We start from the raw sequence: 22,030 nt of genomic DNA, 5'->3' as shown, positions 1-22,030 counted from the left end.
AATGAACCCAGATGGAGAAAAAGCATTTTATTTTTGTGTTCTGACCTCATCTTCCTTGAATAGTCCATTTATAGGCTGAACAGCTGTTAGCCCTACCAGCTCTCTGGCTTCCAAATCTTTGAAAAATATTTTATTTTCATTTTTTATGCTTTCTCCAAGTTGTTCCTCAAACTTTTTCTCTTAACATTTTTTTGTGGATTAGGTGAGTTGGGGTTTTTTTTAGGCTGCTAGTTCATGGTCACTTTTGTTCTCCATATTTGAATACAACTTGACATTTTTTAAAAATCTTTTTCTTGATTCTAAAATTTAAGTAAGTTAAATATTTTTCCATATTCTGCACATATAATCTCTTTGATTTTTAGGCATATCAACAGCTGGATCCTTTATACTTCAAATGAGGTCTTTTCCTTTTGTACAGACTCTCCCTATCCTAGATGTGTCCTGAGTTCCAGGTGAATCTCAGTTCTTCCTCCTAACACCTTTATTTAAGCCCACGACTGCATCTTTGCTTTGGCATGTCCCCTTCTCTCTGAATCTGCACATGGTGTAATGAGAGTATTGCAAAGAGTGCTGCTGTGCAGGTCCCAGCTTTCAGCTCCCAAATGACCTGTATTTGGCCTCCAGAAATTCTCTCCAGCATTTCTCAGTTTTTGTTTTATATAAGGACTGCAAATTCCTGCCACTAGCATGTCTCTGAAGTCTGCATGGACTTCTTATGAGGTCCACAAAATGCACATTCTCTTCAGAGCCACCAGCACAAGGCTCTGTCCATGTCACGGTAGCTGGATCATGGCATGTTGTCACTTCATGCGTTCCACCTGGCCCGTCTTGAGAACATGAAAGAACGAAGTTGGCTAGAGCTAACAGTTTCTCTATAAAATTGTCCTCTTTCCCACTGTAGTCTGCAAACTGACATCCAAGATAGTATATTTCAATTCTTTTTTTTTTTCTTTTTTTTTTTCCCCCCTATACTTTCATGATTTGGAAATAGGATTTCCATAGAACAATCCTTTTCCTAATTTATCACTGTTATTTTTCACAGTCATTTTTCCTGTCATTTCATTTTTCTTCTCATAATACTTTTTCTGTGTGGATGTACTAAATCAGAAACTTTCATGTGATAAATATTCTCTGGTATTTCTTAGAGAATACTAAAGTTTGAGGCTCACCAGGCTTGACAGCTGGGAAACTGGAATTGACCAGCTGAAAGCTGTTCTAGGATTTGGGCATCTGTGTTTGCTAGCACACTTGGAGTTCATTTGTTCTGCATTTGCTAAAGATTAATGAGAAAGCTACTTTCTATTATTCTAAGTGTGGGATGGACAAGCCTAAGAATAAACAAACAACATGTAATATCCATACCCTACATCTACAAGCACTTGCAAAACTTTAGTCTGGAAATTATACTATTAAAACACATTCAGAAATACCCATTTGCTGATGTGATTATGAATAAAACAGGATGCTACATGTCATAAGAAAAAACCTGGCAAAGATGAAAGTTGTCATCTGAGGCAAATATCTACAAATTTAGATGTTTAAAATGAAACTTAAAGTTATGTGCTGGCTTTTAAATACAATAAGCTTTTCATAAGGCAGTTTTAAATCTGAATCTAATGAGTTGGTGGATGGTGCTTAGATGTGAGAGTACATTTGCTAGGTTGTCAATATCACTGTATAGCGTTTTAAATGGAGAAGATTACATTAATCAGTAGTTGCCTACTGATTTCATTGTTGCAGGTTGAAGTGCACTGGTCTGTGCTTATTTTGGTGCAGTATTATTTAAAGATATATTAAATTTTAAGGGGAACATGATTGTTTTGTAATAAATTTGCAGTGGGAAAACATTCTCAGAAACTTACGTGTGGAACAAATCTGTAGGAGTCTGGGCCGCACTGGGAGAAAGTTAGTGCAGACAGAAGAATGCAAGGACGAAGACAAGGCCAGCAAAATAAGGCTGGCAAAAACACACAAGATAGCAGATAAGTGAGAAACACCTGTGGTCAGCAAAAGCACACAAGTCTGAGCGAAACAGGGAGTTTTGGCAAGTTTTGGGCTTTACGTGCTAATTGCAATTAACCAATGCAAATGCTTGTAGAGGCGCGTGAACAGCGCGTGTAGATGACCTATAGCCTATTAGAAGATAGATGAGTGCGTGTACGGAACTTAGTAGAATATAAATGTACCCAGAAAAGGAAAAATAAAAAAAGATGGACGACCTGATCATCACATTGGTGTTGCGTCGTTTCTGTTCCCGCATGGAGAAATAAGGACCCCGGCTAATGGTGACCCCGACACAAATCCATACTTTTTACCTTTAAGACTGCATCCATTTGTTTGCTCTACTTTCACAGAATCATAGAATCATCTAGGTTGGAAAAGACCTTGAAGATCACCTAGTCCAACCATTGACCTAACATTGACAGTTCCCAACTACACCATATCCCTCAGCGCTATGTCGACTTGACTCTTAAATACCTCCAGGGATGGGGACTCCACCACGTCCCTGGGCAGCCCATTCCAATGCCTAACAACATGTTCTGTAAAGAAATGCTTCTTAATATCTAGTCTAAACCTTCCCTGGCACAACCTGAGGCCATTCCCTCTTGTCCTATCACTTGTTACTTCATTAAAGAGACTCATCCCCATCTCTCTGCAACCTCCTTTCAGACAGCTGTAGAGGGCGATGAGGTCTCCCCTCAGCCTCCTCTTCTCCAGACTAAACAACCCCAGTTGCCTCAGCCGCTCCTCGTACGACATGTGCTCCAGACCCTTCACCAGCTTCGTTGCCCTTCTCTGGACACGCTCGAGTAATTCAATGTCCTTTTTGTAGTGAGGGGCCCAAAACTGAACACAGTAATCAAGGTGCGGCCTTACCAGTGCTGAGTACAGGGGTAACATCACTTCCCTGTCCCTGATGGCCACGCTATTTCTGATGCAAGCCAGGATACCATTGGCCTTCTTGGCCACCTGGGCACACTGCTGGCTCATGTTCAGCCGGCTGTCAATCAACACCCCCAGGTCCCTCTCTGACTGGCAGCTCTCCAGCCACTCCTCCCCAAGCCTGTAGCGCTGCTGGGGGTTGTTGTGGCCCAAGTGCAGAAAACAGCATTTGACCTTATTGAAGCTCATACAGTTGGCCTTAGCCCATCGCTCCAGCCTGTCCAGGTCTCTCTGCAGAGCCTCCCTACCCTCGAGCCGATCAACACTCCCACCCAACTTGGTGTCATCTGCAAACTTACTGAGGGTGCACTCGATCCCCTCATCTAGGTCATCAATAAAGATGTTAATCAGTAGTGGCCCCAAAACCGAGCCCTGGGGGACACCACTCATGACCGGCTGACAACTGGATTTAGCTCTGTTCACCACAACTCTTTGGGCCCGGCCATCCAGCCAGTTTTTTATCCAGCAAAGCGTGTGCCCATCCAAGCCATGAGCAGCCAGTTTCACCAGGAGAATGCTGTGGGAAATGGTGTCAAAGGCCTTACTAAAGTCAAGGTAAACAACATCCACAGCCTTTCCCTCATCCAATAAGCTGGTCACCCTGTCGTAGAAGGAGATCAGGTTTGTCAGGCAGGACCTGGCTTTCATAAACCCATGCTGACTGGGCCTGATCCCCTGGTTGTCCATTATATGACTTTTAATGGCACTCGAGATGACCTGCTCCATGACCTTCCCTGGCACCAAGGTCAGACTGACAGGTCTATAGTTTCCTTGATCGTCCTTCCTGCCTTTCTTGTAGATGGGTGTCACATTTGCCACCCTCCAGTCCAATGGGACCTCCTCAGTTAGCCATGATTTCAGGTAAATCATGGAAAGCGGCTTGGTGAGCACATCTGCCAACTCTTTCAGCACCCTTGGGTGTAACCCATCCGGTTCCACAGACTTGTGTGCATCCAAGTGGTGTAGCAGGTCTCTGACCATCTCCTCTTTAAATTGTGCTGACCTCATTCTGCTTCCCCTCCCCATCTCCCAGCTCATGAGGCTGGGTGTCCAGGGAACAGCCAGTTCCACTGCTAAAGACTGAGGCAAAGTAGGTATTGAGCACCTCAGCCTTTTCCTCATCCTTAGTTACCATGTTTCCCTCTGCATCCAATAAAGGAGGGAGATTTTCCCTAATCCTCCTTTTGCTGTTAATGAATTTAAAGAAACATTTTTTATTATCCTTAACAGCTGTAGCCAAGTGGAGCTCTAGCTGTGCTTTGGCTCTCCTAATGTTCTCCCTGCATAACTTCACTACATCTTCATAGTCTTCATGAGAGACCTGGCACCTCCTCCAAAGTCAATTCTCTCCTTTTGTTCCTGAGATCCAGCCAAAGGTCTCTGTTTAGCCAGGCCAGTCTCCTTCCCCGACTGCTTGCTTTTTGGCACGCGGGAACAGCCTGCTCCTGTGCCTTTAAGTCTCCTCTCTTGAAGTATGTCCAGCCTTCCTGGACTCCCATATCCTTCAGGGCAGCGTCCCAAGGGATTTTGTTAATCAGTCTTTTGAACAGGTCAAAGTTTGCCCTCCAGAAGTCTAAGGTGGTAGTTTTACTAACCCCTCTCTTTGTTTCTCCAAGGATCAAAAACTCAATCATCTCATGATCACTGCACCCTAGACGGCCTCCAACCTTTACTTCCCCCACCAGCTCTTCCCTGTTCACAAGAAGCAGGTCCAGGAGGGCACGTTCCCTGATCGGCTCACTCACCAGCTGTGTGAGGAAGTTATCCTCCACACATTCCAGGAACCTCCTGGATTGTTCCCTCTCTGCTGTGTTGTGATCCCAGCAGATACCTAGGAGATATTAGATAAACTAATATTAGAATAAACTAGATAGTTATTAAAAATAGATAGTTATTAAATATACCTGAAGCATTTCTTAATCTTGTGTTAGAGCAGAGTTCAATATTACTTCTATAATATTCTTTTAAGTGAGAATCAGATCTTAGCCTGGACTGCGTGGATAACAAAAAAGGGTACAAGTGAAAAAAACAGATCATTTAATATTATATCAGGTAGGAGCATGCTAGCCACGATTTTGTTCACAGTTGCTGTACTGCAACGTCAAGACTTCTTAGATACTGTTAGACATTGCAGCCTGTGTTATTCAAAGCCACTTAGGCCTTCCAGCTGATGCTTGCCAGCTCATTTGTCACATACAGTATGTCTTATTCTTCTTTCAAGGTTTTGCCCTGAAAGTACTTTTTTCTGTATTACATTAACTGTCTGAAGAACAGTTATGTCACTTGTAGAGGGATGCCATCAGCAAATCAGTCTCAGGTTTTTAGATGCTTTTTACACTCAAATGTTATAAAACTCTACAATTTCTAGTTTTGTGATGAGACTGAGTAGGTATTCTAAATCACAATTAGTGAGTACTATGGGCTATCAACTTGGCAAATTATAAACACTGACACAAACTGATAATGGGGAAAAAATCACATTCCTTGTATGCATATTTAACACAGTGATTGATTCTTCACAGTTAGCAAATCTGTTACATTTATATCCAATTACAGAGTGATTATATATATATGTTAAGCTTGTTTATACAATCATCAGTGTTAAATGAAATCTAAATTCAAGAATCTGCTGCACTGCTTGCTACTGTTGCAATCAACAGTGTGTACTGTGGAGGAGGAGGCTCCACAGACCCTCTGGTTTGCATGCTATAGAGCAAGCCAGGGCAGTTTCAGTTTTGTGAATGGAAAGGATTTTTATGTGCCCAATATGTTTGTGATGGAAAGCCGTCTGTGCCGGATACCGAGTTAATGCTGGTTAGTTTTTCTTCCATAATCTCATCACAGTGAGCAAAAGAGCTAAGAAAAAGAGTCTATTCAGTTAGTGTGTAGTCTGCTCTTGGAACAGAGTGCTGCTGTATGTGGCTTTTGAGAATAAGCTCATGAACAGTGGCAATATATCCAACAGTATTTATTTCGCATTGTCTGAGTTTGTATTCTGTCCTGCCACATTTGATTGAACAGACAAGTGGAGGACAATATCTGTTGTCTTAAATTTGTACAATTTTCACTTGAGACACAGTTGAAATTTAAGTATGAATCAGACAGACGTCCTATCTGTACACCTTGGAAACAGAATGAGCACCAGTTTGGGTCTTTGCATTAGCACAGTATTAACTGTTTTCACCTTGTCAATGTTGTTCTGGAATGCTTTGCTCCTCTTAAAACATTTTGTTGCATTACCACTTCAGATCAGCCAAGTCCTCATTAAAAAATCTTGAAAGATATTTGGTTTTCCTCTCTAAGTGTAGAAAAAGTAGAAGGTAATGAGGTCTAAGGAAGAAAGACTGTATTTTCTTGCATTTGTCCTTAGTAATAAAGAACAAAAAAAAAGTATAGAAAATGTATGGTGGGAGGGAGAAGAAACAGAATTTTGTAAAATGTTTTTGAGTGCTTTTGCTTGCTGGTTTAATTTCCACAGAGCTATGTGAGTTTGCATATGTCAATCAATTTAAAGTAATGCTTTGCTTTGATTATGAATGCGACTTGAGAATAAAATTAATGTTGCGTAGGTCTCAGTATATGTAAATTGATATATAAATGCTGCTGTAAGTATAATTACTCTAATAGCAAAAGACAAAATCAAGTTGACTAACAGAGTTTTTAATTAGATTAATATAAACTATTTGTGATTTAATACAATGCTGTCTATAAAATCAGATACTATATGCATGCATGTTAAATCAGTTCAATAACATACTGGGTCCAAAGCTGTTCTTATAATTTCCTTGACTGAAAAGAAATTTGAGTTTTATGCTACAATATTACTAGTCCAGTATCACTAACATACATGGGAAAGATGCATTGATTTTATTGTTGGGTATTCAACCCTGACTTATCCTGGTTCTTGTTGACTTAGAACTTAACTTTACAAATATAACATCTGACAAAGAGAAATCTTTCACCTAATTTGAAATTATATTCAGCTCAGTAAGAGTAAGATATTGTGCTTGGAAATCCCATTGTATTACAACTCCTTTAGATCTTCCTTTTACATTCCAAACTTTCCAAGTTAGAAAAAGGTTGGTAGGTTACTGCCAGTTAGCAAAGAGCAGATGATATTTATCACTGTGACCAGTAAAGCATGTATCTGTGGGAGTGATAAACCCACCAAATGTTTATTGTGCTTTTAAATGTTGTAGTCTTAGTACCTATTTCCATACCTGCATATATGCTCAATATACACTTACTTAATTGTGCACTTTGAAAAGAGGTTAGTGGCGCACTTCTACAGTCTGAATTGTTAGCATTCGTAGAAGTACTGTTTTAGATAATGTTCTTCAAATGAGCCAGTCTTAGATACACAATTCCAAGAACTCCTTATTACTTAACTTCCATTTTATTTATTTCTAAATAGTAAAAAGCCTGACTACTTCAGGCTTGGCTAGGATACCAAGGATGAATGTTAAAAGACAGGTGGCTTTTTGCCCTAAAGAGGCCTCTTGCCCTTGATTCAACAGAAAGTGACATAAATACAAGGCAAAATCATTGTTAGCTCAACATCTCTGCAGTTTTTATAAACACTGATCTTCTTGAACAACTTTCCATTAAGGAGCAGTCAGCCCTCAAAAAAATTCGCAACTCTTTAGAGACATGGGTTGGGATCCATCGTGACCTATGACTGGTGACTAGTTTGCTAATAGCTCTAACCTCCCTAACATGGGCAAAAAAGCCTGAGAGCCATTCCTGTGTGCCCTCAGCCTTCCACACCACCAGAGCTGGGCTGGCCAAATAGGAGTAAGCTTATGAAAAAGCAGTTTATTCAAAGATGCAGAAGAATTATGAGGCAAAAACCAATAATAAAATGTGACATTGGGATCATCTTTCTCTTTTCTGAGTTGAGAAAGAAGGGTCTTGCATGGTCCTCCTGTCAGCAGAACCTTGCCCTGCTGCACTTACTTTGAGTAATACCCACTTTCATAACCGACCCCAGTGATTTTAATGACAGTAGTTTCTGCAATCACTCCCTGGCCATCCAAATAAGTAATAATAGTCATATACATTCAATAAGGCCTGTTTGGTTTTTTTAACATACTTGACAACTCTTCAGAGTCAAGATAATGTCTTTCAGCATGCCTGTGCAGTACCTGGTACGATGAGTCTCTCTAGATATCTCTGCAATTAAAATAATAAACCCCTTAACCTTGTTAATTGCAGATTTAATATAGATCTCCAAATTTAATTGGTTCCTTGGCTTTTCCTCAGTTACCTCAAGTCAGAGTTAAAAATAGAATCACACAAAGTTTGGGTGTCTGAAAGATTAGCAGATTGTAATAAATCACACTGCTAATGAATGTATTAGAGAAATAGCTATTTAAATTTTCCTGAGTTAAGAATGTTTAGGTGAATAAAGATACATCAGACACCAACATTTTTTTTTCTTAATCAGAAAATTTATTTTAATTTTAAGACTCTTTTAAATTGCTTTATTTAAATGCCACAACTTGTTACCAAATTCTGACAGAAAACTGATAAAAATGAAAAGTGAGGGGATATTTTTACTATCTCAATGTGGACTTGTATCTGGAAGATGTTTGTCTGGAGTCACTGACCATCTGTTTCATGGAGTTATGCCAAAAATGTATTTTTACTGTAGATTTAGATGCTTGCTATGGTCTAGTAAATAGCCAGACAAATATTGCAGCTTCCTCTTCAAGCACGCCATAAATATGAACTCCCAGCACTTTTCAAGGTAAAAAAATGTGTAATAAAAAAGTGTTTATTTCTTAGGTAAATCTTATAGTCACTGTAGCTTTAATGATTCTAACTTTGTTACTTGGATTTAATTTATTCTTGAGGGAATTCTATTGATTTAAACCAGAAATTAATTTGGCACGGAGTTGTCAAGAAGCTGTATTTTCCCTTTGAGCATTTAATTTTGAGTCCGTTTTTCTCCACACTCTGGCATCGGGTTATTGTTCAAAGCATAATGAAGAGATGAGACCCAGTGAGCTCTGTAGAAACTAGCAGCCTTCTCCTTCAGTTCTGGATCACTACAGTGAAGTTTCAGTGGTGCAATACTTTAAGAAAGCATTAGCACATGTCCTTTGGAGTAGATCTCAAGAGACCCTCTGAAAGAGTACATTAATTTTCTTTTGCTGTTTGCTGTCTCCTGACATGCTGTACTGGGTTTGCGTGGCAAGGTTTTGGTAGCAGGGGGGCTACAGAGGTGGCTTCTGTGAGAAGCTGCTAGAAGCTTCCTCTGTGTCCGACAGAGCCAATGCCAAGATGGACCCACCACTGGCCAAGGCTGAGCCCATCACCAATGGTGGTAGTGCCTCTGGGATAACATGTTTAAGAAGTGGAAAAAGTTGATGCACAATTGGAAGTTCAGCCAGGGAGAGGAGTGAGACTATGTGAGAGCAACAACTCTGCAGACACCAAGGTCAGTGAAGAAGGAGGGGGAGGAGGTGCTCCAGGCACCAGAGCAGAGATTCCCCTGCAGCCCGTGGTGCAGACCATGGTGAGGCAGGCTGTGCCCCTACAGCCCATGGAGGTTCATGGTGAAGCAGATATCTACCTGCAGCCCAGAGAGGGTCCCACGCTGGAGCAGGTGGTTGCACCCAAAGGAGGCTGTGACCCTGTGGGAAACCCACGCTGGAGAAGGCTCCTGGCAGGACTTGTGGTCTTGTGGTGGACACACGCTGGAGCAGTTTATTCCTGAAAGACTGCACCACATGGAAGGAACCCACGCTGGAGCAGTTTCTGAAGAGCTGCAGCCCATAGGAAGGACTCGCATTGGAGAACTTCATGGAGGACTGTCTCCCGTGGGAGGGACCCTACGCTGGAGCAGGAGAAGAGTGTGAGAAGTCCTTCCCCCGAGGAGGAAGGAGTGGCAGAGACAACGGGTGATGAATTGACTGCAACTTCCATCCCTGATTCCCCTGTGCCGCTTGCAGGGGTGGAGCCCTGCAAAGTTCAGTCCTAACCAAACAGGTTTCTCAGAAGCTATTCTCCAGAAAAAGCAAGCATCACATCACTGTAATAAAAAATATTGTTGCATCCTTATCTGAAACACTAAGTTCACTTTGGAAAATCAAAAAAGTACTAGATATTGAAGAGGTATTGAGGTAAGCAGCTACATACAGAGAGAGGCAAACTTGAAGTTTGCAGATTCTGCTGAGCTATAGAGAATAGAATAGAATAGAATAGAATAGAATAGAATAGAATAGAATAGAATAGAATAGAATAGAATAGAATAGAATAGAATAGAATAGAATAGAATAGAATAGAATAGTTCCAGTTGGAAGAAACCTACAACAATCATCTAGTCCAACTGCCTGACCAATTCAGGGCTAACCAAAAGTTAAAACATACTATTACAGGCTTTGTCATACTTAAAAAGTGTTGAGAAAAATAAAATCTGCCTTCATAATTGTCCAGTGCTGCCATAACATGAAGGGAAGTCCCTTCTGCATATCAAAACATGAGATACTCTTAAAATTAATGCTGTTCTAAAATAAATTAACTATAAGAAGTCCTAGGATAGGACCAGAAGAAAACTAATTTTTAAGAAGGTCTCAATCAGTAAAGTTTTATTAGGGACTGAATAACATCTTTGTCTTCTCCCCTTTTCTTTAGCACAGGACTGAATTTAGAAGGATTTTTTCTTTCCCCAGGAATAAGGATAGGTTTTTGTGAGGATAAGTAGCTCTGAAAATGGAAAGACACTTTGTCACCCCACAGAGGAGCTGATAGCAATGGTGAACAGAACACACTAAGAAATAACAAACTTATTTCATGTTGCCAGGCCCATGCTATTTCTGTTTTGCTGTTTCTAGAAGACATTAATCTATTCTCCCAATTCAGGGCTTTGTGCTGCTTTATCTTACAGCTGGAAACATTTGTCTGTTCCATTCCTTATTATCTAGGTTTTGTTACTGTTCTGAACACTGATATGTGTATAACACAGAAGCAGTCAGTGACACAAACACTTTTTCTGAATTGCAAGCATATTCCTTGTTTCTGCTTGTAAAACCCAGTTAAAATAGTGTTTATAAAATAAAAAGTGTTACAGTTCTAGTAGGAATGTATTTGGGCTACATCAAACAGGGAAACAAATGCTCTTCTAAATGTAAACATGCATTTTCTGTGTGAATCATTGCATTTAGTTTGAGGCTTTAATGCTGATGCTGTTAACTGTATGTTAGATTTGTTATAACTATGGTATGCTCTCCTGGGGTAGTCAAAATCCTTATTAATATTAAATGTAGTTTTTAATCTTGAAAGAACTGCAGATTAGAGCCTTATGTTGCAGCATATCAGCAAATTATATGATTCTTTGCTTAATCGGTTACCAGCATTCTTGCCCCCATGTGCAAAAGGGAGGTAGGGAGAAAGATAGATGTGGTTTTAAACAGGATAGGTTTTATGGGGAGCATGTAGTGCTGCTATATGGTGGAGTAACTTTTGATATACTTCTGACGTTGCCACATGGCTGGGCAGGCAGGATGGTGTCCTTATTGCGTGTCACCATTCTCAGCCCAAGACTTCTGCTGGCTTCAGGGAGTCCCCTGTCAGACATTCCTTGTCACCCCACCGGACCTTGGAGCCCATGTCCCAGCTCTTGGAAGGTTCACAGTATACCTTGGCATGCATAAGCAGAGAAGCAATGTCAGCCCACCAGTGTGGTGAGTATTCCAAGAGAACTGGCCATTGTATGGCTGTCCGCTGTTTCAAAGGCTAGTTTATCACATACTGAGAATAAAGTGAGTCCCATGTATACAACCAAGGTAAGGATCAATGGTTGATTACAATTTTCAGCATTAAAAAATAAGGTAGTGATGAAAGTCAGCAGCTTCTATCTGCCTTGCTCCGTTAGCCCTGTTTGCTGCTGTTGGAGTGGGTTCGTTCTCAGAGAGGGCTCTGATGCTAGGAGCCAAGGACATTTAAATAGGCTAATATTAGCTATAGATTCTCTACAGCACAAGTTCACTATCTTCCTTTTCCCCATCTTTTATACAACACAGACGCAATAGTAAAGCCGTGTCTGTTTGCCTTTGATGCCCGTTTCAAAGTTCAAACTCCCATTGTGCTCGTCTCCTGGACAATTTGTTTTAACATGCCATATATTGAAGAAACTTTTGCCTGAGTTTGCCACATTACCTAAATCAGATGCTATGTAATTATCAACTTATAAATGCATGTGTGTGTTTAATTTCAATTCTGTGATAGTTCTGCTGATATGATGACTTCTGAGGACAACACTTGGCATATCCCTGTTAAAGCAAGTGAGTTCAAGCATGGCAATGGGAATAAATATATGTGGTGATCTTACTGAGGTGCTGCAGTACACTTAAGACTATCACAGCACTGTATGTAAGCTGTAGGATATATTTTAAGAACTAGTTATTGTACATGTTTTGTTTACAGCACAGGTTATAATTAATTTCTGGCATTTCATAGAAACCATGTGTGGTATATTGACATAATAAATGCTGACACTGGGAGACAGATTGCTTGTGTTGTGATCCAGCTTGACAACACGTGGTTAGTTTTAGGGATTCTCTTTTCAGTGTCTTAGCCTGAAGCAAGTGAGGTGTGTTGATGTGCAGTATGTTTTGCTGCAATGGGTTTTGGAGATTAGCAAGTCTGTGATTATGTATTCATGCATGTTGTGCAATCCTTAGCTTTTCACTAACATAGGCATTTTTTTTATAAGAAATTTCATGTAATTAGTTCTTAAGATTTCTCCATTTTCCATATGCTTGTTGGGTATCTAATCTTTGGTTTTAAGTATTCAGTCCTAGCATATAGACTCTATCAGTAAGTATTCTCCATGTGTAAGCACAAAGCTTTGCAGATGGATGGGAGCAGCACAGTTTGGGGAAGAGTAATGTCTGTGTGTCCACATATACAGTATCATTTTTGGCTATTTCCATATGTGTATAAAAAAAAAGTTCTATGAACAAAAACTTTGATTGAGATTGAGAAGCCAGAGAGTTGGCTTTGGTCACCTTACAGTATGATTGCTTGTGCGGGGTGGAGTGTGAAAGTAATCAAGATGCAGATAAACCTGGAGAAACTGTGTGTATATTGGTTGGGGAAGACGCTGGGGAAACTGGCTGTGGATACTCAAAAGATCTGTCAAGCTATACTTTCTGTTAAGTTTTATTCTGCACAGGAGCAAGTTGATTGCCCAGCTATGCATCTGATTATAAGAAAAGCATCCTCTCCTATCACCTCATCATTTTCCCCTGAAGACATGCGTCCATCTCCCCCAGGCAAATGATAAAAAAAAAATCTAAGAAAATAATGCGAAAATCTTTGCAATACATCAGGAAGGGTTTCTGCAAGCACACAGAAATCCTAGCTCACATTCATAAATACGATTTAGAAGTTAAGCCACCTATAAAAACATCCAATAACAGAACAATAGCCATATTTTCCAAGTGTAAGTGTTTTCTCCCCAGCAATGAAAGCTTTCTGTTCATACTCTCTCTTCTGTATGTCATAATTTCTCAGCTATCCTCTCTGAATATGACCAGATATTATCCCAGAGATATAGACCTACTATTATTTGGAGAAAATTTGTACACATGGTGTAATTGCATCAGAACTGAGATTTCAAAATAAGATCTGCACTTACAACGGCTGGACCAGGAATGCATTTTTGTAGGCAAGGGTCATCATTATATGCAGTCAAACTGCCTCAGTTTTCACATTTTCCTTCACTGTAGCTGTATGCTCGTCTGCGTCTGTGACCATAACTGGAGCTTAAGCCTTGCCTTCCAGTATTACAAGTAGTTCTGCTCAGGTTCTTTTCCAGCATGTCTTAATAAAATAATAAAGATGAATAGTTGTGTTTCAATTTTTTTGCAATTTGTGCTATTCACTGAAACGTTCTCTTAGTTGCCTGCTGTTTTTATCCACGTGTGAACATAAAGGATTTAATTTTTCATAAGTTATTGAGTCAAAGTTACTCTGATAGTACTTTCAGACTTCTGGGAGTTTTGTGATTATAGACTGATGCCGAGGATAGCCAGTGGCCCTAGAGCTTACTGACACTGGGGAGACTGAGTACAACAGTTGAATTTCTGATATAATGCACTGGCTTTTCTGCAACTTTAGACAAAACCAAATTAAGAGCAATTCAGTTATTCAGTTGCTTCCTGATGTGTGTTGAATGTGGATGAAATGTGAGTGTCTGTCTGCTACGTAATCAATAGAATTAAAATCCCCAGCCACTTATTTCCTGTGAAGTGATTAAAATCCACTTTGTGCATAGTTTATGCTGACCATACCACTCCTTTGCAGCCGTATGTCAAAGTAATTATTAGACAGCTTATGAAGTGCTCAAATATAAATGGTCAGCATAAATCTTCATAGAGTCTATTTTAATGGTTTTATTCCATTCAGAGAATAAACGGAGTCAAGCTTTGGCTGCCCTTCTCATAGTCTCCTCCAACTTACATAGCGGTATAGCTCTTTCAAGGGGCAGCTTTTCTTAATATTAAGAGACACGGATAGGATGCAGCAGTAGATGGTTCTTCTCTGATTGGTGAGGTATAAGTGGCACAAAAGATTTGGTGTTGTACCTTGTGAACAGCCATTCTGCATGTAAGGGAGTCCCTGCAGAGGAACAAAATTTCTGCTATTTGCTTGGCCATCTCTAATAAATCTTCACATACATGAGGTGTGTAATTTTTGAAATCTTATTTGTATCAATAGATTAAGCCCAAGGTCTAGTATTAAAGTTGAAATTTAGTCCTTGCCATTCCTTCCTCACTATTTGGTTTATACGAAATTTAAAAGAAATTTCAAGCCAACAACTTCTAAGCCAAGTTGTCCCTGGAAGAAGCGTACCTACAGTTTCAAGACATAGGATTGTTGGTGCCACGATGGGGTATCATTTATTGAAGAGTTGATAACTTTTATTAAATGAACAAGTAGAGTTGAAAAAAAATACAAGCACATAAGCTTGAAAAATCTTTATTTGGATCTTCAAATCTTGCTGGGTTTTTCTGCAATGTTACCACTTACTACTTCCCCTAGACATCTTATTTTGCTGAAATCAGTTATGTTAGTTAAGGTGGCAGTAGATTTCACCTTACATATTTATTTGTTCTGTGATTACGTATTATTTTCTTTGATGGTTTAACCAATATTTGAAGTAAGTTACAAGTGATTCATAATTAAGACACTGGACTGAAAAACAGCTTTGGATCTGGGATATCTGGCTTGGTTCCGAGTTTGGGGTTTATTAATATGGCTGATGCATTTGTGCTGTATTCTTGCTGGCTAAAGTGGAAACAAGAATATTTCCCCATTTTTTCCATTTTTAAAATAGAAAATAATGCAAAACAAGGTATAACAACTTTTTTAGGTGTATTTTTGACAGCATCATATTCTTGATTGCTATTTCTTATTGTCATTTTCTTTATCTCTGTAATAAAAACAAGGAAGTGCTCATGTAATTACACACCTTTTTCTTTGACTAAGCTTATTCTTTGTTGAAAGCCAGTCCAGAGTACTCTCTGTTAAGACTTGAAAATAATTCAGAAACATACTAAGCAAGTGCTGATCATTCCCAGTCAACTTCCAAAGACAGCATGCTATAGAGTTTTTAAAAACATTTTGGAAAGCATAAAAAGTAATAAATTGAAGAGACTATTGATTACAGAGTAAACAAATTACTGTTACTTAATAGACTCCCCCATTTTTGCTAGTTTGTGTCAACATAACACCTCATTTATTTATTGTTCTGTCTTCTGATTTTCATGTAGACATCTGTCCTCTTCATACAGAAAAAACAATGTTGTATGTGTCACATGAACTGTGCAGTGTTTAAGGATATTAGCAGCATGTCAGATAAAGCCCACTGTTCTTCAAAATCCTCTCAGAAAATAGCCTTGAATATCTATACAGTGATCTATTTTTTGTGATTTGTTCTGTTGCTGGCAAAACAGATATTTGAAGCTGATACACCAAACAGCACTTATTTTAAAACCAATTTGTAAAACATCAATTCCTAAAAATCCATCTAAAGCTCTAACTTTGCAGAATGTATTGCTTTGCCAATAAAGCTGGCTAACTGTGGAAAGAACGTATGCATTGTCTGGGTTTCACCTATGCCGTCTGATAAGCAAAGATCTTGTTTAGCAGTTAGTTAAACCTAAGCAGCCACTGGCCATTTTTGTCCTAGAGAGAAAATTTCTGGGGTTCAAATAAACCATGAATGCTTTTACTGCCTTTCATGCTAGGTGAGAGGATACCTTGGTTCTCCAGACTTGTATCCCAATGAACTAGGCTCAGAACTAAGTAGGAGTACTTTTTTTAAAGGAAAGTAAACTTTTATTTTTTAAGTAGCTTGTTTATAAAGATTTATTAATTTTTTGAAAAAGTACCTCTTGGTCTAAAATAGTTCTCTTATTTGCTTTCTAGTTCAATTTTGTTGGAAAGTTGCTTGGACCAAGAGGAAACTCTTTGAAGAGATTGCAAGAAGAAACAGGTGCAAAAATGTCCATCCTCGGGAAAGGATCCATGAGGGATAAAGCTAAGGTACTGTGTCTGGATTCACATTGCAATTAGTGTGGAAACATTTGTGCTTTAGCTGTTACACTTAGATTGCCTGTCTACTTATTAATTACTCAATTAATAGACTCATAATAGACTCTGACTCCAAGACTAGTTTGTTTTTTTCAAGTTACATCAATTGGTTAAATACAATTTTTCTCTTGCTATGCATATAATGCTTCCCATATAATTGTGGACCTTCACAGTTACTATATTACCACTCTTATTTAAATAATTAACCTAAAAGAGAAACCAGCTTAAAGTTCATTTGTTCTGAGAGAAGTCCGTTTCTCCTGAAAAAGTACTTGTATAGATTACGGATTAATATTGGTGTACATAAATAGGTTTTCTCTGTTGTTTATTGTTTCTTTAGAAAGGGGACTGTTTTAAAAAGATTGACTATTTATTCAGGGTATAAGTCTAAAAAAAAGATAACAAAGTGGACGCTTTACTTAAATGTGTGTAAAAATGCACTATAGATAAAAGAAAAAAAATGTGTTTGGAATCAGTATCTGGTCAATGCACTTAAGGTAATTATTTGTAAGGTAAGGCAGCTTCATATAGATGTGACCCAAAGAACCAACTGCTGATTGCATTGTGGTGTCTTACTTCACAGTCTGTAGAACAGCAGTATTATGGTCAACACAGAAATAATGACTGCTAATTTCATTGAACTGTATATTGCCTTTAATAATGTTGTGCATTATTCTGCTTTCCTTTCTGTCACCTCCGTCATTCATCTCAGTAGTTAAAATCATGAAAGCAATAATATGCCAGCATAGAGAAAAGACTAATCAGGATTTTACGGTTGGCATTATTGGTCTTGGAAATGCGTATCAGCATTCACACGTGCATTATGAGGTCTCCAATTGCAATATTGAAAAAAAACCCCACAAATTAGGCACATAGAATGTACTGCATTTTTTCAGAGATTTCTTTACGACATTGGGCATACTGACACTTCATTGATCTATTTCACATATTTTATGATAATAAAAGTTGAATACAGTACAGATTTTATTTCTAGGTATTGACAAGTAAAATATTTTATGACTTTTGGCTTACTTCTGGAATGATAAAAAATGACTCCCTGGATGAATGAATGCATGTGCTGCTAAGTGGCAGTAATTTGCATCAGTACTGCGTCTGCCAACTCCATTCTCAGCCGCCCACTCAGACTATTATTGCCAAGAGCAGCAATTGCCCAGACAGGGGAATGTGAAGGGCTTGTTACCAGCTAAAGATGTTTAAACACACATAAAAAGATAGGCTAAGTCCTTCGATTTTGAGATAGGTCACTCTTCTTACCACATCATTTGAATTTCATCTGATTATAATGAACAGTGCCAGCATGCCAGTTATTACATTTATTCATGGGTATGCCAGCAAAAACAAAATTCAGGGTATTTTTTTCCTCTTCACAGAGTGTTTAGTCCTTAAGTGTAATCTGAAGTTAAGTATGAGCTTCATGGAAACTCATTCATATCGCGTAAAAAATTAAGTTCTAGAGTAAAATAGCATTAAATATAGCAGTGATTATGGCAATGTCTGTAGAGAAGGCCTTGTAAGTGACTGTTATCTTAGTCCAATTTAAACATTACTAACTCAAAAGGAAACAAAATCCCCGTGCAATTACAGTGAGAGATAGGAATTATCTGATCCGTGTACATCACTGTAACCAGTTCCAAGCAAAAGAGGCTGAGAATGATCATGGGATGGGTAATAGTTACAATTAGCATTTCAGAGAGGATATTCTAGGTTGAGATACTGGTAAAACTTAAAAGAAAATATACTTGACTGTGAGCGTATATAATAGTGTGAATTGCTACATAGCTAAGGAAAATACTACTTGCTCTGGTTAAAACAAGCCCACTAGTCTCATTTACACAGTATTCTTTACTGATTTAAATACAAAATGCCAAATTCTGGAGGCTTTTTGTGCTTATTTTGTACCATACAAGAAATCAGCTTTTGTATATTGGCAGATGAGCTTTCCTTCTGGAGGAATTTTCAAGAAAAATATATGTAATTTCTCTCTGTAAACTAGAATTTCCTTAAAGCTGTCTGTATTATGTCATGAATCATAATAGTCTCCAGGCAGACTGCAGGCATGTGTGTTTTTCCCCTCCAGTCCAGTGCCGCTGGATGCTGAGCTGCATCAGAGCAGCAGAAACAGAATTTCTGCTGGAAAATACTAAATAAATTTGTGCCATAAATCCTTATGTACGTAGTGTTTGAAAAGAACTGATCCATAGATTTGGGTTTTTTTAGTGCCAAAATGACAGGAGGCAAATGCTTGGCTCTACAATGAACCACTCTGGCCATACTCTGTAATTTGGGGCATATGGAGGGGCAGTTTCCAGTTCTGGAAAGCAGACTCTGTCAAGGGAGGTATATCTGCTTTTCATAATTTCCTTATCTTTATAAAAGAAATTTGTGAGTAAATTTCAGAGACTAAAGAACTTGGGCTGTTCCTTTTCAGAGCCTCAAGAGACACTTTTTAAGAGTGACTTGAGATTTTTGAGTATCCACTGTGCCTACTGTGTGGGAACAAGATAGATTAATTTGAAAAGGCAATGGAACTTGCTTAAAATGAATATTGTGAACAACTACAATTGTTTATTAAACACCACAGAGCTTGTATATTGGTGTCACAGAAAGTTGTGTTAGAAGCTGTTGAAGAGATGCCCACGTGTAACTGCTGCAGCTTTGCAGAGTGTTATTTAGGATATGAGGAAAACTTACAATTCTTCCAGAGCAGCGTGGCTAATGTGAGTACTTAAATCTCTGTGCTTAAACTAATGATGTCACTGGCTGTGCAGAAGTTGAGTTTTCTTTAACAGAAGAAATCTCCTACAGTATTCTGACAGGAAAAACAAGCACCATCATGAAACATGGACAGTCCACTAGACACAAGAGAAGATGATGCTGGCTTTTAGATACTTCTTACCTTTGATTTAGCATGCAAGACTGTAGCTAAAATTTGAATTATTTATTAGCTGAATAACTTGCATTTATTTTTAAATCATAGAGAAGGCATTATTTAACATGCTGAGTATAGATGTGACCACTGAGAATTGTGCCCACTGTAAGAGCATAGCCAGTTTCCATTGAGCTGGTAGAGCAGGTTGAGCTCTCACTAGCTTGCTGGCTTACATGTTGCCACTGAAGGTTGTCATTACTGTGGTAATATAGTATTATAAATATGCAAATACATTCTTCAGAACAGGTGTGATGAGATTAAACATAGTCATGTTGAGTTGCTTGGCTGTTGATTCTTTTCCATTTCTTCTTTTTCCAAACAGCATGGGAGGAGATTGTAAAGGTAAACAATCAAACTGAAGTGACAGGAAAAATCTCATTACAAGTGGAATGAATTGGCTGCTTTCATACATAGATTCAGATTTTCTCCTTTTCAATCATGCGATGAATGCTTTTCATTGTGCTATTAAAAAAAAAAAATGTATGCAGTGAGCTGGAATAGCTTTTTGTACATAAACTATAGCAGGAAGAGCATGGATTCTCTAAAAAATATGTAGCAATGTTTCTTAAACACATCTATTTCTTGAGCTAGTTACCTGCCGGAGTTTCGTAGGAGAGAGCACAGTCTTGGGCCTTGCACTATTTCTCCATACTCCCTGGTTTTAGATTATTTATATGAGCAGGTTTTTTTTTTATTCAGGTAAATTATAAACCAATGTACAATAAACAGGCCCTAGATAGTATATGTAACTTGGTCTTTGTGTTTTGTGGAACTTCAGAACATAGTCTGGGAGAAAGCAAGATGGCAATGATTTCATACAGATGGGAGTGAAAGGAAAATTTTTGTAGGAAAACCAAGAACGTTTAGGGACAGAGGTAAAATAACTACACTGGTGTCATTAGAACTGCCTTTAAGGGCTGCTTGATGTGACTGCAGATTGCTGGATCTTAGGGAGAATATGTGGGAAGAGTCAAAAACATACCCCTCCCCTTCCACGTTTCCCTAAGAACCCTCAACTGACTGGAGAGAAAATATGGATCTAAGAGATACTGGTCTGAGGCAGGACCTCACCCTTAATGACAAGATTGAGAACAGATAACAGCATTAATCATAGTCCAGCTGTGGTACTTATCTGCAACATGACATCGTCTCTTTTTGTTATGTTTTTTTCAGAGATGATCTGTACCAGAGTAGATGAGACTGTGTATGATGAGGCTTGCCTGGAATGACTCTTTGTAGCATGATACTAGTAATTAAATGGTATGAATAATGCCAGTAAAAGAGAGCAAATGAACAAGGCATAGAAAAAGCAAAAACATGTTGAGAAAGGAAAGAAGACTGGCTTGGGAAAAAAAAAAAAAAAAAAGCAGGTATAAACCTTTTGCAAAAGAAAAACTCTACCTTGTACAAACTCTACCTTGTACATAATTTTATCTTTTCTCTTTCCCATTACATGCATAACTTTATGATAGGGACATTCAAAGAAAGAGATGATGGAAATATTCCAGTGAACACAAAATTATGTAAGGTAGAGGCATTTAAAGGCTCCAAAATTCTGAAATAAAGAAGAGGGGTGAGAGAAATCTTGAAAATGTGCAAGTGTTGTAGTTGAAAAATTTTCAGGATAAAATGTTAGTGCTTTTTTTTTTAAAGAACTTTTTTATTTAAAAATTAACCTAAGTGAATATGTTTGGAAGAACTGAATAACCTAACCACAATGAAAAGTTTTAATTTTGCTTTAATATCATTTCGAGTGTTACCCAAAGGATGATTTTTGATTGCTTTTCATTGTATTAAAAAAATGAAAAATTGATTTAAATGGATTTTTTTTCCTGAAAACTTACTGTTCATCACCTGCAAGACACTTGCAAGACAGATTAACTGTTTAAACTGAAGAGTCTCACATTGTCTTTGCAGAATTCACAGACACTCCAGACTTCTTTCTGAACCCATAATGCAGGATTTGTAAATTAATGTATAACCTGATAACAAGGCTAAATTTTATATAAAACAAAGCTAAAACACCAGTTACTACAGTAGCACATGGGCTGTCAGCCACGCATGAAGGAAAATGTAAGACATAGTGTTTGAGTCAGATCTGAACACTGATGTATAATTGCCACCACAAGTCTTACTTTTTACCTAGAGAAATCCTGTCAACACCAATTCCTGTTTTGCTCACTTTCTGTTTACTACCCATTTCTTTTATTGTTTGCACTTCCACTTACTCATGTTTTTTGTCCTGGCTATTTGGAGGATGCTGTTATTAAAGATTCCTGTTTCTTTCCTATAAAACATGGGAAATTAGAGAACAAACTTACACTGCAGCTTTGAAAAAACATGTAAACTAATGACTCAATGTTTTGTCAGCTACTGAGTGAACTTTTAACTGCTTTCTTCTTCAAGTTGTTTAAAGTAGTTAGTAAAGAAAGAAGGTTTAATCAAGAAGAGTTCATTGCAGTAGAACTATCTGCCTTTCATTAATATGTGGGTTAAGCACTTTCCAAAGAAGCTCCACTGCCACTGGACAAC

At 38.4% G+C, this 22,030-nt stretch overlaps 1 protein-coding gene across 5 annotated transcripts in view; it reads left to right on the top strand.

Moving 5' to 3' along the window:
- Positions 1-22,030, top strand: part of KHDRBS2 (KH RNA binding domain containing, signal transduction associated 2) — a 445,746-nt gene that overhangs the window by 143,258 nt on the left and 280,458 nt on the right. For all 5 annotated transcript variants that reach the window (XR_012628034.1, XR_012628036.1, XR_012628035.1 and 2 more), the window contains exon 3: positions 16,384-16,500. Coding sequence is in view for 2 of the 5 variants with exons in the window: in XM_074861784.1 (XP_074717885.1) it covers positions 16,384-16,500 (117 nt within the window). In the remaining 3 variants the exon portion in view is untranslated. The remainder of the gene's footprint in view (positions 1-16,383; positions 16,501-22,030) is intronic.

The sequence above is a fragment of the Strix uralensis genome, chromosome 3 (genome assembly GCF_047716275.1).
Source record: "Strix uralensis isolate ZFMK-TIS-50842 chromosome 3, bStrUra1, whole genome shotgun sequence".
In the NCBI taxonomy this organism is placed as follows: domain Eukaryota; kingdom Metazoa; phylum Chordata; class Aves; order Strigiformes; family Strigidae; genus Strix; species Strix uralensis.
This window is presented reverse-complemented; position numbering and strand designations above follow the sequence as displayed.